A 15,447-nucleotide genomic window follows, 5' to 3' on the forward strand; every position below is an offset into this window, starting at 1 on the left:
TTATTAAAATTCAAATTAAATATGTTGCTTCGATCCAATAAAACTGAAAAAACCTTGTAAATCTTTGACAAATTTACTTAATTACCTCTAGAGTGTAATATTAGTATACCGGGAAGTACTCTCACTCCATCTTTTTGATTTTTATGTTAAGCCAAATTCACTTGAGTCCCTTTAATACGTGGTAACTCCAAGAATTTGTTACTAACCGTTTTTTGAATAATCCGAGATAATATCACTTTTTGCTGGATGATTTGAAATTTACATGAAAATGTAATTTCTTTGTTTAATTGATTAAACTTAGAAATGTGATCTTTAGACTCGTATTATGTTTCTTCTTTTAGTGTCCATGATCCATTCAGCTTATTTAAACACTCCCATAACATTTTATTTACTTTTGAAGGTTCTTTTCTTGAGAAAAAAGTAAGAAAAATCAGCATCGGCGAAGTTTGACATACTGCAACGACCACAAAACATTTTTTTGGCAAATTTTCTTTCTTTGTATTTAAGTTTAGACATCTGTAGATTAGTTTAAGCCACATTCTGATTTTGTTTGTAGATGTTAGTCAATGGTTTGCAGTCGATTTATGAGTCGCAGAACGGAATCGACGAAATTTTAAAAATTAGTGTTGCGGCTATGAATGAATTATTTTTCTCTTCCATAAAATTCATTGACGGACTCACTGAGCTGTTTCTGAGCTCAGGGATCTTAATATAAGCTAAAAAAGATTGAAAACCTACCATAGATGCCTCAAAAAAACGAATTTTGAAAATTTTACTATGGAGAGATCAGCAGACCTGGAGTGAAGGAAACCTGTTTTATAGTCCTTAGGGGTCCCTTCATCCATATCAAGACTCATTTTTTGGGTACCCAAAAATAAAACATTATTTCGGTTGAGGGGAACCGTGCATGCAAGGAAAAAGTAGAGATGAGAGAAATTCGCCTAGAACGGCGATTTCATATCATTGGCTATACAAACGAATAAATTTTTGTCCGTTATAAGACATCTTCATCAATCCGCAAAATTAGTACGTAAGTTATCACACGTCGATTGATAATATATTCTCAAAGTTTCGCTTGTTAGAAGTTCAAAACATAGAGTTAAAAGCACTTCCATGATTTTGTTTAAATTAAATTCAATACATCATTCAAAAAAGAAAATCGTTTTTCTTCAATTGGAAAAGTTTAAACCACAAACAATTTTCAATTTTTTTTTTTAATTTTCCTTTTTCTTTTGACTTCTTTCTCTGCCGTTCCTATTCCGAATTGAAATGCAAAAGCATGAGGAATGTGAAAATAAAACTTCCAGATTTTTATTATAGTCAAATAATTTCCGTTTCGCTGCAAATGTTTAAGAACCAGAAATCGGGTAAAATGTTGATACAAAAGAAGGGTGACGAAGACACGATTTCCTATTAACAATTTTCTGCATGGGTTTTTCGTTAATTTATCTCGAATATTAGACAATGCCGAGGACAATGCAATGGCAATGGTAAAGTAGTGCTAGCGAGCACACAAAAGAAGGATATTCTGTAGGGATAGGAAAGAAGCTTAATAATAAAAATTACTCGCAATCATTACACATAATTCGCGGAACTCATTGCCGGTTTTTTATAATTATTCAAAAGCATGACGAAAATTTGTTTCTGTTTATTTTGTAATTGTCTTCGAGAACTTTTCAATATTTGTCCGTGCTTTGTCACTTCTATAATGAGGTGTTTAGTCTGGGAACATTTGGAGCATTTGTGGGAGTTTTAATTTGAATAGCTTACGTAATTGTTATTGCTGACATTGTTATTCTGGTCAGGAACCACATGCTTTGCATGAATGCTGTTTAGTTTTCTTATTGGTAGCGATGATAAATTCATCTTGAAACATTGGAATTAATTTTTTTTTCGAATCGATCTGTTTAAAATTTGGATCAACAGTGAAGTAAAAGATTCGAGGGCAGATATCTGTAAATTTCGTTGACAAAGGATTTTCAAACTCTTACGATTTGCGATGATTTTCTCCACACTGTCTTTGCGTTTTTATTTTGAGTGAAAAACTCGATGAAGCTCAAGTAATGATTTTCTCATGATTTGCTTTGATTTTATGAGCGAGGGGGAAACCACTCTTTTGTGATTAACATGTTTAATCAGTTAATCTATTGATCAGCAACTTGATTTTTGTGAATACGCACGGTTAATCAGTGATTTACCATGATGAACCACCATATTTCACTATTAATTGTAGTTTTGCGACAACACCCCGTTAAATGCTGATTCGTCATCTTGTTAATCACTGGTTAATCATGTTAATTCATGTTAACCACGTCAATAAAAGAGAGTGGTTCCCCCTCGTTTAGGAGGATTGATTTTCGTTACCGTTTTTGCTGGATTTTTATGAATTTTCTATATTGAGGATTTTCTTGAATTTCCAAGGATTTTTCTAAAGTTTTCTGAGGTTTTTCTTTGATCCTAAGAATTTTCTAGTTTTCTGCACTTCTCGGTTGGATTCCATATTGGCGTAAAAGACAAACTTGATGACTATGGTAAGAACTATACTACTGTTGAATATAGAGATTTACCTACACACAAATGGATGCGCATAGAACTGTGCGCCGGCCGGCCGCGCTGGCCGCGCCAGCCGATTAAAGGCTCAGCCGGTAGCCGCCAGACAGACGTAGATCAAAAAATGAGGGCGACCGTCAGATTCACTATTTACTATCACTTGTTGGTAATGTAAAGGTCGACAATATACGATTTTTTGGAATACTAAGCTAAGGAAATGCCGACACTTTCAATGTTGGCAAAGAGAATACTGTCTAATTCGATGACTAGCAGCAAAAGAAATTTTTTCATTGCTGGATTAGTAGAAAGTCGAGCCTTTTGCTAAGAAATGCAAACAATTTTTTTTAAATATATAACAACTATGACTTTAGTAAGAAAATCGTTAAAAAAAATTCCGGTACCACATCAGTGAACTTATCCGCTGTGAAATCTCCAAACAGGTCAAGTTCAGGATCGAAACTGAATTCAATTTAGGTCTGAACATTCCCTTCTGCATCACTAACATGTACAACAAATAGCAACCTTCCTCTACAAATTACGCTACTTTGTTTAAAATTTCTTTCGACGAACTTCAATAAATTGAGTTTTTGAAAACTTTTATTCAGTTATATCGATTTAGCCGCCGTCGCCGCCGCCGTCGGCTAATTTTTTGACGTAGCCGGCCGCCGATACTCACCGGCGTCAAATTAGCCGCCGACCCCATCGGCTGAGACCGGCGCACAGTTCTAGATGCGCAAGCATCGATGGGAAATTCCAGCGTAAGTCATGTTACCAAATCAAATTTTGTCTCTTTTTGATGTACGAATACGCACCAAAGAAGATGCGAGAAAACATACCGTAAGTCATGTTACCAAATGTGACTATGCATATTGTAGAGCGCCATCGCTACAATAGAATGGTGATGTTGTGAGAGTGAAAGAGAAAAATTTCTGTCACAAAATACGTGGATTTACCCCGGATATGCATTTTCTCTATGTGCCAATTGATGACTTATTGAAAAGTTCAAGTTGACTAACCATTAATCCCAGAGGATCGTGTGAATGTACATTTCTCCATTGATGTATTGCGGAAACGAAAACAACAACCAAAAATGTTCATTGTTCATTTTACAATAAAATTTATTTTCACGATAAACTTTTCGGTCTAAAAGTCTACATTAAAATATTAAAAATAAAATTAAGTACAATGTGTGTCCACTTAAATAGTTCAGAAAGTAAGTTTTTATGTTAAATAAAAAGGATTTTTTGTTTAAGTTCGCATCATCATGCCATTTATCATAATATTTGCTAATGCATTTCGCCGTTTTCGCCATGCGCCCATCCCTTGTGAATGATACTGTAACTGAGCATACCACTGTTTTGTGCGGGCGCCATCTTCAGCCTATTCAGTAGAGAAGATGGTTAATGCAACCCGAACGAATCAAACTACACCCGTACTTACTTTGAATATAAATGTGTCCTTCGACGAGATCTCCTGCACTTCAAAGTAATCTTCCCAGTCAGCTTCCGTACACACAATACATCGGTCCAAAAATAGTGGCTCTCTCAGCAATGTGTACCTACCAGATTTCTCTCTCACAAGTAATAAGGATGCTTCTCGTATGCCGGTGTGTCGCGGAAAATTCAGCTGTTCGTTTAACACTTTTTCGACCTTGTAGGAAGCGCTTGGCTGTGAAAAGAATTGCATTAAGTACCGATCGTTAAAATGATTTTTCGTTCGAACCTTCCCGTTCGTTACTAATAACGCATTCACCGGTGTCAATTTGATCGTTCGCCCTTTACGCCAGTTGTTGTCGTTTGGTTGCGTGAACAACAATTTACCTTCGATAGCAAATCGCACCTCGTCATGATGCCATTCGAGCAAATCGATTGCCATTTTTCTTAGTTTTATGTTGATCATATCGATTTCGCAGGATGATCGTCGATTCGGGCTTGACGAAGAGATCCGTCTCCATAACTTTGTGGGTACATCTTTGGCTTCGCGATTCATGTGATTGAGATGTAATTCGATTTTTTCTTGCGCTTGCTTTAGCAACTCTCGACCCTCTAGGTGTGTAGGTGTAACTTTGTAAAGGCGAGCAAGAAGAAGTGGATATTTTGTGACTCGTTGAACTGGTACCTGATTAGGGTAAGAAAAACAGAACGATTAGCGAGGATCTTCGAACTAGTGGCAAATATGGTAGAGGTCAACGTACCATTAGAAATGAATTTAAATTCATTCTCCGGAGTACGGTGTTTTCCATTTGACTGACCCTCAAAAATATTCTCAGCAGTTCCTTCTCTTTTTCCATATTAGCCAACAACAAACTAGCTGCTGCCTGTCTAATACAATAGCTTTCGAAGGCATGCAACATTGGTGCGGCATCTAGCAACAATTTGCCAATGTTCACTGTTATTAGATCGTCGTCACCCTGTTCCATAGCAATATCCAGCGCATCACGCATTTTCTCTGCAAGCGACTGACTATTCTCTAGCAATTCTTCAGTGTTATTGAAGATTGTCGAGAGTTGGTCTTGGGTTAATAGTCCAGCGACCTGTAACAGAAAAAAATGTAGATCCGGTCATGGCACATATTCAGTAAAACTATCACTGGATTGAACGGAAGGAAATATCTTTTCGTCGAACAAGAGACTCGGTTACTTACCAACATCGGTTGATAAAACTCTTCCAGAATAATTTGCAGGTCTCGGCCATACTTTTCTTCTGTTTCAACAATTTCCGTTACGATCTCCTTTCGTTCAGCTCGTTTCTTTCCGCATTTACGACAGACCAATGGAGCATACATTACACCTGAATCGGTCACTTGCGTTTCTACCGGACCATCACAATCCTCACACAAATGTATCGGACTATTTTTGTTCAGGATTGAGCCGGGCAAACTTTGGTATTTACTGCGTGACGTTTTACTAGTTTCAGATCCAACGCCCGAATCATTTCGTTCAATGTCTGCCGAACTTTTTCGCTGGGCTGACTGTTTTAACGATGCCTCATCGCTTACATCACTGTTACTGGAAATGTGACTTATCCTACAACTAATATCCGAACTCTGTCGGTTGTGTAACCGTCCAGATACTTTGTCATTCTCTTCCTCTATTATCACGTCTGCGCTGTTACCGAAATTGTAGGTATAAGAGTCTTCTGGAACTATTCCACGTTCCTTAGCGTCAACTAAGTACGATAAAATGTCATACTTAGACGCTCCCTCAAACATTGACTTGGCATTCTTTTTATCAAGTTCTGCGTCGTCGTTGGGTGGTGGACATAATGGAAGTGGTGGAGGAATGTCACTGATCTCTTCATAAATTGGATCGCCATTCAGTCGAATTGATTCGTAGTGGTGATCGTCTTCTATATTTGTCGATATTTCAATCTCGGATAACGTTGCATCAACCAACATTTGATAAAATTTGGTTCTAGTCATGTTACCATCTTCGTCTGCTGTTAATTCACTTGAACAACTTTGATAACAGTCCGACAAATCGTTCCCATCAAAATCGTATGGCTCATAGTTGGCTGAACTGAAACTATTTCCCGAACTCATGCTGTCCCGGTTACTTTTGTTGTCGTCATCCGGTTTTTCCATATCAGACTTGTGGATTTCCATTTTTTGTCTTTCTTCTTTAACTTTTTGTAGCGAAGTTTCAATCAGTTTGTTCATGTCTTTTTCGTCTTTGGTACCACTCATGTCTAAGCTGTTGCGACTCTCTTTCAATCTAACCAAGGAATTTTCAATGAGTTTAGCCACAAGCTCGTAGTCCAAACCTTCAGCCAAATGTCCCAGAGTTGGATCTTCAAGTAGTTTCGAAATGAAACTTGTGCTGTCGGTTTGAAGCAATTTTTCAGCCAATCTTCCACTTTTCGACTGCTTTTCAGGGTGATCTTCAGTCGACTGGATGCCATTATCGATGATTTTTCCGCACACATGTGGTACTAGATTCCTTTTTACAGCTTCCACTGGATTCCGCAGCAATAAAACTAATTCATTTTCGGATTTTGTGTCAGTACCATTGTCACAGCTTATATTACTATCCGAATAATCGAGAGTTATTAGTGTCCTCGTCTGATTCGGATTGGTTAAAATTCTTTGGGTCACATTTCCGTTGAGAGAATCATTAATTGGAATTATGGATTTTGCACAATTCTTACTCAATAAAGAATTTATTTGGTTGTTGTGATAAGTCAGCTGCTCCTCCGGTGTCTGTGGCGTAGTAACATTTATTGAAACCGTGTTTGAACTTGATTTTGTGAAGGCTGGCGAGGTGCAAGAATCATGTACAACAACGGACGATTGATATAAAGGCGTGTCATCGTTAACATTTATAGTGGAATAACAGTCATCGCCGTTGATCAAAATGGAGGTTTTCTTACTTTCGTTTTGACTATCTTCATCGTTTTTGATTTCGAGGCGATGAACAGATTCTCGATTTATTATCAACGGTGCCACTTTCACAACGGTTTTCTTATTAACACTCCCGAAAATCCTTGATCCTTGAAATGCTTCGATGTTCGCTTGAATTCGTTTCCTTTGTTCGTTATTCTCATCGCTCACTGGTGCTATATTTCTAGCATTGGAAACCTTCAGCTCAACCATTTCATCCACATGGTTATGATTGTTCACGGTCACGGTTGGTGATGTAAAGCAGAACTCTTCGTAAATTCTATCAGTTTTCTTTGACTTTTCCTCGCCACTGTAGTTAGCAGATCTACGTCCAGCGAGTCTAGGCGGTCGTTCCGGTGTCTTTTCAATACATTTTTGCATTGATGGTGGCGGCGGCGGAGGGTCTCTCGGTCGACTCACATTTGATGGTGACAGTTCTTGGAATATGTTCCGTGAATCTGTTTTACTTGGTTTAGATCTCAGTGCCGTAGTGTCGTTGAAAATGACATTTACAGTTGCAGCTAATGTAGTGTCGGAGAGACGTCTATCGCTTAGCGATCGGCGTAGTATCGATTTGAGGCTGGAAGGAAGGTTGTTGTCTGCAAAAAAAGACAAGAAAAAATTGGCGTCATTAGTGGGAAACGATACGGATCCAATACTATCAGTTTTACGTTTTCGAAAAAGGTAAGTGCTATAATACTTTGGCTACTCGACAACGTTGTACGAATAATATTTTCGTACTAAAAAACGATCGATTAATATTGTTACAGAAGGACGAATTTCAAGTACAAAATAAATAAAAATCCCTCATTGAAAGCGAATCCTTTCAGGTTTTTATTATTAATTAATGCAAACAATTCCAGTTGCAGAAATTTAATTGCAACTGGTTTTATTTATATCATTGATTGATAACATTTTAATTTATTAACTAGGCCCCATCTTTTGGATGGGTCAGATCCCTTGACTGACTGACTACTTTTCTCAAGAAGATTTTTGTAATGCGAGCAAAAAAAAATCTTTCTAAAAGTATATAAAAGTATACCAGGGTATGCGTACCCTACTTTCGATACAAAACACGTATATGAGAAATTCCAGCACTTGATCATATACTGGCTCATACGTATTTTCATTACTTAAGAGGCATCAATGATTTGCTGAAAAGTATACATTTGGGTGATTTTTAAATACTGTCTTTTGGTGATATATTTCCACCAAAATTATCATTTTTCAAGTATGTACGACCGCAATAACGACCACGAATGTGTTAGCTTTCAAGATAAAATAGATTTGGTTGTAGCAGTTTGACCAACCCTGAGAAAACTGAGCTGTTTATGAAAATTTCGGTACACTGGTCACTTTTTTCAGAACTGGTCAAGTGACTACAACCAAATCTACTTTCTGTTGAAAGCTAATATATTCGTGGTCGTGTGTTTTGAAAAAAGGATTCTGATGAAAAGATACCATCAAAAAGGCAGCACGAGATACAGACCCTGGAAAGAGGCGAATTTCTTGCTTACATATTGAATAAAAATGAAAGTTCACACTCGTCCAAACTTTAATTTTTTTCTTATCATCGATATAAAGATATTACACACACAAAATTTTGGAATGAATCCTAGAATATTACTCCAGTATATTCCATTAACGAGCTTAACCCAAAAATGTCTTTCTTAGTGGGATAATTGTTTTTTGTGGACCATTAAGAATTACTCAACTAATAACACGATAATATCACGGGACGATACAAAAATTCTTTTAGGAATATCTCTGAGATCCCCCGACCGTCATAGCCCAACTTTGAACTTATCATCGGGAATGGAATTCCCCGTTGAATAAAAAAAGTTTTTGAAATCCGTTGAGGATTACGTCAAGCTATCGTGTTATCTAGGAACGAGACAAAAATTCTTTTGGGAATATCTCTAAGATCACCAGCCCGTTACGACCCATCTTCGAACGTAGCCTTCGTAATTTTATTCCCTGTCGATTAAAAAAAAGTTTTTGGAAATCCGTTGAGGATTACGTCAAGTTATCGTGTTATTAAGGAACGAGACAAAAATTCTTTTGGGAATATCTCTAAGATCACCAGCCCGTTACGACCCATCTTCAAACTTAGTCTCAGCAATTTAATTCCCCGTCGATTAAAAAAAAGTTTTTGGAAATTCGTCGAAAACTACTCGAGTTATCGTGGAATCAAGCGACCAGACAAAAATTCTCTTGAGAATATCTCTAAGATCACCCGTCCGTTATAACCCATCTTCGAACTTAACCTGAGGAATTTAATTCCCCGTCAAATAAAAAAAAGTTTTTGGAAATCCGTCGAAAACTACTCGAGTTATCGTGGAATCAAGGGACGAGACGATTCTTTTGGGAATATCTCTAAGAACACCCGACCGTAATAGCCCATCTTCGAACTTAACCTGAGGAATTTAATTCCCCGTCGATTAAAAAAAAGTTTTTGAAAATCCGTTGAAAATTAATCAAGTTATCGTGTTATCAACGAACCATCAAAGTGTGACAAACATTTTCTGTATTTAAGGTTTTTGGTCATACATTCATGCATTTTCAATCATAGTAGTGATTATTGTGTGACAAACATTTTAGGGTGTTTATCATCCGTAAGACCCATGACTTTCAGTCAAGGGAATAACAAATATTAAGAGAAATTGAGTAAATGACCTATAAAACTCGGTCATTGTAACTCATATAAAATATCCATGGAAGTTGCTTATGAGTTTCAAAGTCAATCTGTAGAATTTATTTTATGCCATCTGCATGAGTTTCCTAATGAATAGTTATCGCTGAAAATATCGATCATAACGTTGAACTCCAGCTGTTCTATATGATTGAAAACCAATCACAATATTAGTCTGTGGTCAAAGATGCTATTAATTAAACCTTTTTCTTTCTTCAAATGTAAATTTTGTGGTCTCGATGTCAGTAATAATATTTATGTTTAACAACGACAATTTATTATGTTTTAGATATTGGGGCTCAGATTCTTTTTACGACTAACTATTATGTTCGCATTTAAATGAAAAGCTCAAGCTGTTTTTCATAACATTTTTATTTGAAATCCAGCAACGGAATATATGAGTCAATTGAGGTCATACTAATTTGGCAAAACTTAAAAGTATAATTATCTCTCGCGAAAAGAACAACAACATCATGACATTACCAAATTTGCATATTATTATAATGTTCTGTGCAAAGATAACGAACAGGTTCAAATCAATTTACTTGTGATTTAAATCCCAATAGTTAAGTTCGCTGTGTGTGACTACGTATGCTAAATTATAATTATTCTGCACATAATGCACTGTAATGAACTTTGCTTATTACGAACAAACTTAAACATTATAATTGCAAAAGTCATCATAATGCAGGGATTTTATTTATTCTACGGTGTGTGTTACATTTGTTAATATTATTATTATGCGAATGAAAAGCAAAAGAGGAGAAAAAAATATATTTGAAAGTAAAATACCATATGGCAATTTAATACATTAAAATTGCCTTCAATTGGAATCGGATCCGAGAAACTGAGAACATTTGTTTCCTGAGAGGTCGGAATATACGTTCCATTTACCCAAAAGGTTTGTATGCAAAACGGAAAATACTTTAGAAAATAGACTGCGACAAAACTTTTCTTACATAAGCAGAAATAAAATATTTCTTGCATCTTTGAACGCAATATTTATAGTAGCGCACACTGCCTTTAAAGTTCGTATAAGAAATACAACATCATTACGACCAGCAGCACCTTGTTTTCCTTGAAAATTCCAAAATAGGTACATGATAAATAAAAAAATGTTCGGTGGCGCTTATTTACCACGATCAGCAGACTAAAGGTACTATGAAAACAAGGTATGTATAGCACGCTGAATTTCTGAACAAAATCTCCAAACGAATCGATATGCAACTCTTAAACTTAAAATGACTCTTTTTTTCGAATATGTAAATTGATATACAAAATGTTGTTTTCGTTAGGTTAGGTAATGCAGAGCTTTTTTGCAATGCGATTATTACTATTGATTTGGGCGGACACATTTTTCAAGAGAATTTAATGGTTGAGTTTTGTATTGAATTCATCGAAGTTTTATAAATCTTTGTTTATTCAGGTCCAAGTTCAAGTTATTGTACAATAAAATTGTGAAGGAGGTAGATGCAATCGTTCAAGGTTCGCAAACAAGTTTCTGATAACTTTTTTTTTGTAGGTCAATCGGATTGTGCGATTGGTCTTTGTTGCAGGATACGGAAACTTTTGTTATTTTTATGACCGCATCATTGTGAATAAATTACCCATAGTCTATAATTTATAATATTCGTCGCAAAAACTCATAATTCCGAATCAAGGTCTAAGCACACGGTCTAAAGCTACTTTTTATATTGTTCTCAATTTACACAATTAGTTACAATTGATAATTATTTAAATTTGATTCACATGTTAAAATAATTATCAAACAAATGTGACTCTAGGAACATTATGCAAAATCATTAATTTTTGTTCCCATTGCCTCAAACCATGTAATTATAACATCAAATGAACTGAAAGGCTATTACTGAAATTTAAAATTAAATTGTCTTTAGTATGATCATTAACCGCGTAGATTCAAATAATATTTATGTTCTGCAAGTGGTTAAACGACCACTTTAAAATGAAATACATCGGCAATGATTCAAGGTGATTTTCCGGAACATTTAATCTACGACGAAATAAAGCAGATGGGAAAAAGTTTTCATCGAGAACCATCATTTAGAAATAATTTGTGAGGATTGACTGAACAATACATAATTCAGGAATACAGACATTTTACCTTTAAAATGATTATTTAATTTTCAATGCAAGGTTTTGAAGTTTGAAAATTGTCGTGGTTATGAGTAGTGGCGTAGAATGTTTAATAAACAATTCCAATTCTTCAACTAAAAAGTTCCCATTAACCACCGTTTATATTATCAAACAGAAAGTTTTAACCAACATTCATAAACGCTTTGTTGCTTTGTCGACAACACTGTAAACAACTTTGAAACGGAGACTTCGAATGTTTCTTCGAATAATACAACACAAATTAGTGATAGTCGTAAAAGAGGACAGTATTCAAACTGCCAGAATTCAATTCAGACTTCGTTCTATTTTAACTTATTGTTTAATGCCTAAAAACTTTTAGAGTCAGAAGCAATCCATGTTTTTCGGATGTACAAAAATGTGTTACTATAGCTACTTACTACTTCCATTTAAATTTTCCTGAATTCATAGAAATGTTGATTTTTTATTTCATTTTCAACGTTTCAACGAATAAATCCGTGAATTCAAATATTCACACAACACTCTAACCGAAAGTTATACCACGTTATGTGTGATTTGTGGTATTGGCCTCTCATGGAAAAATAAGTCTTCAAACCGATGTAAATTGTGAATTTATACTAAAATGAATGTTACAAATACTTTGCAAATGTTCGTTAAATTGATGCACACATTTTGCCGGAAAATTAAATTTTATTTATTAAAAAAACAACATTCCCTCTGTAATTAGTAAAATGGAATTACGAAGTAATTTTCATAACAGTGAATCTGTTTTAAGCACTGCAATTAAACTTGATTTTCCATGAATTTTTATATAAATTATGAAATAGTTCAAAGAATTTTAAGCTGATGATCAATAACTTTAATTTAAAAATGGAAGTGTTTCTCGTTACTTTTTGTTTTAATCTATGAAATATAGATCCGACATTACTTATGAAGAAAAGGCCGTGAATAATTTCATGTAGACATTCGAATGTCCAATTTTAAACTTTCAAACCTAATAACATCCAGTCATTACATCGTTCGGAACAACCATCAAGCTTAATTTGCAGTACGGAGTGACAATTTTAAAGAAAAAAAAATATTTTAGACAATTGTGTGACGTTAAACATTTCTAGTATCTATTGGAAAATGGAAATTTTCTTCGTATTACACGGTGTGGTTGAATGAACTCTAATTGAGCATTTGGATGCACTTTTGATACTTTTTGCTATTATTAGTCAGCTCGAAGCATTGAACAAGGTTCTAACAAAATATTTGAAAAATTGCTCAATTAAAATTCATTCAACCGCACCGTGATCCCTTTAAATCTTAAATCTCTTAATTAGAAGTAATCGACTGTGTTTAACACAAGTTCTTTCCGTTAATTTTTTTTTACATTCAATTTTTCTATGTAAAAACCAGATAGCCATAGAGCCATGGTTGGTCGTTTAATTTTGTCGTTGATGTCGACAACAAAGATGAGCCGTTACTATTAAATCGTAGAACGACTTTTGTTAGCCACACTGATTCCGATAAAGTAATACTTAAGTTCAGAAACAGCATAAAATCGCAATCTTGTACATTTACTAACACTCACTCTAATGATATACTTTCATGCAGATTGTGGCCCAAGGATGATACACATAAATACTGTTACGTTTGGATGAATGAAATTGAATAGTAAAAAGAGTAATGAGTGTCGATCACTTAAATTTTTGACCATTTCGCAAAATTGCACTTCTCTCAATTTATTACCAATGGTAATAGCACACAAGCCAGTGAAACCATTAACTTTTGGCCTTGCTTACAAAATTTACAAGAAAAAAGCCAAAACAAAAAGTGCGACCATAAAAGTACAGCACTAAATATTCACCTCACTCAATTGATCATTGAGATGTGTATGAGTACGATGAAAAATGTCTGAAAACAGATTTCGTCATTATCATTAATGTATTTCTAGGTGTTTTGAGTGCGATGGGGGCAAAATATATTTTTCTTTTAAATATTTTAATAGTTTGCTTTGAATACATTAATCTCTTTAAATAATGAGAAATAATGAAAGATAAATGCCAATAACATTATATTCATATAAGTAGGTAGATGAGAGATACCTCTCTATATAATGTATATCGCTGCATAGGCCTTACCTTCTCAATCGGTGCTAGTACCCATAGAAACCCATAAAAATTCCTCATCTTATAACAAAAAGTGTGTTTTGCAATTATACGCGCAGCACGATTTTTGAAATTAAACCAGAATACTGAGCACGAATTTGCATATTAAATTGGACCAATTTCATTGAATAATCTCGACTATGGCATGCATATTTCTTGTTTCTAAACGTTCAACCAGCTACAATATCTTTTCAAGTTTTTTTTTCTATTCAATTTTTATTTTATTTTTTGTCTTTCAGCTTTGTCGTTTTTTCTGCTGTGGTGCAGCAAGAGATGTGATTACTTAATGATAGATAGTTCAGTTCATGTACTTAAACGTTGTATTTGAATAACGTCTGGCTGAGTTGTTTTTATTTCTATATTTAAATTATAATGTACGGTTAGGCCAAGGTATACGAACAACGGTCTAGCGCAATGGATAAAAGAAGTGGTTCTATTTCGATTTAAATAAAAGCTTTACAACAATTAGTATTTGTGTAATGTTATATAAATGCTATCGGCGCCATCACGAAACGATTGCATAAATATATCGAAGACAGGCGAATATTGATAAAAGATTTCAATTATTGATCAATTTTATTAAAATTATGCAATCAGTTGAAAAGCTACTTATTTTAAGTGGTTATTTTACGCTTAAATACACCATCTGGAATCTCTGCTGTGATATTATAATGACTGTGGTATAACTATTTATTATGCGAGAAGAGCAGAGGGTGTTATCGATGCTAAGAAAATTGAAATTGAAATTATTATCCGTCTGTTGAACCTTACTCGGAGTACGTACATGGCATGCTAAAATAATAATCAATGAGATCGTTGGTTCACATTAAATTAAATCGAGAATTATATTCGACGGTAGATGAATTATTTGAATGTGAACCTAACGTAGACTTTTGGAATTATTTTACGAACGTCAATAATTAGTCTTACAATATTTTACGTTATATTGTAGCATAGTGAAACCATCAGACAACAGAATAATAGAAGATTACGTACTTGGTTGGAAGTTAGTTGTTTCGACTAGATGAGACAGTTGCAGGCCGTGCCGAGGGCTAGGGCTTCAATCCACTAGTCAACTCAACCATTTCCAAGCAGTTTACATACTGAAGTGATCTTTAAGAATTTCGCTATCACCGCATAGCCGTAATGACACCATTACGTATCTGAAGCATGTAAAAGTAAATGAACGTCTGATGTATTATGTACACCATAGATTAAGATTTTCTGAAAAATATCGAAGATTGAAATGGACACTTTGACATTTTGCTTATTTTTATAAATGTTGCATCGTTTTGGAGAGACAACATCATAAAATAAAGAATTGGGAACATATATTTCAAGTTGATTTTGCTCTTTTATTTATAATCGACGCTGTCGTGACTAACCATACTGTCTTTCCTTGATTTCGTCTACTTTTGCTACGGACATTTCAATGTCATAAATTTCAAGTCTGTTTAGTTTTTGCTGGCACAAATATATCATAAAGAACAGAGAAAAAGTATCGGCAAACCCAACGCAAACATTAAGTGTATATACCTGGTAGAAGTTATTCAACTACTGTTC

At 34.8% G+C, this 15,447-nt stretch overlaps 1 protein-coding gene across 1 annotated transcript in view; it reads right to left on the reverse strand.

Annotated features, from left to right (window-relative positions):
* Nucleotides 1-3,653: 3,653 nt before the first annotated feature.
* Nucleotides 3,654-15,447, reverse strand: part of LOC119083348 — a 72,488-nt gene continuing 60,694 nt past the window's right edge. The window contains exons 6-10 of the mRNA XM_037193041.1: nt 5,194-7,526; nt 4,745-5,083; nt 4,273-4,668; nt 3,991-4,218; nt 3,654-3,930 (exon numbers count right to left, since the gene is read on the reverse strand). Coding sequence (XP_037048936.1) covers nt 3,799-3,930; nt 3,991-4,218; nt 4,273-4,668; nt 4,745-5,083; nt 5,194-7,526 — 3,428 coding nt within the window. The 3' untranslated portion in view covers nt 3,654-3,798. The remainder of the gene's footprint in view (nt 3,931-3,990; nt 4,219-4,272; nt 4,669-4,744; nt 5,084-5,193; nt 7,527-15,447) is intronic.

This window comes from Bradysia coprophila, unplaced genomic scaffold, assembly GCF_014529535.1.
Source record: "Bradysia coprophila strain Holo2 unplaced genomic scaffold, BU_Bcop_v1 contig_588, whole genome shotgun sequence".
Classification (NCBI taxonomy): Eukaryota; Metazoa; Arthropoda; class Insecta; order Diptera; family Sciaridae; genus Bradysia; species Bradysia coprophila.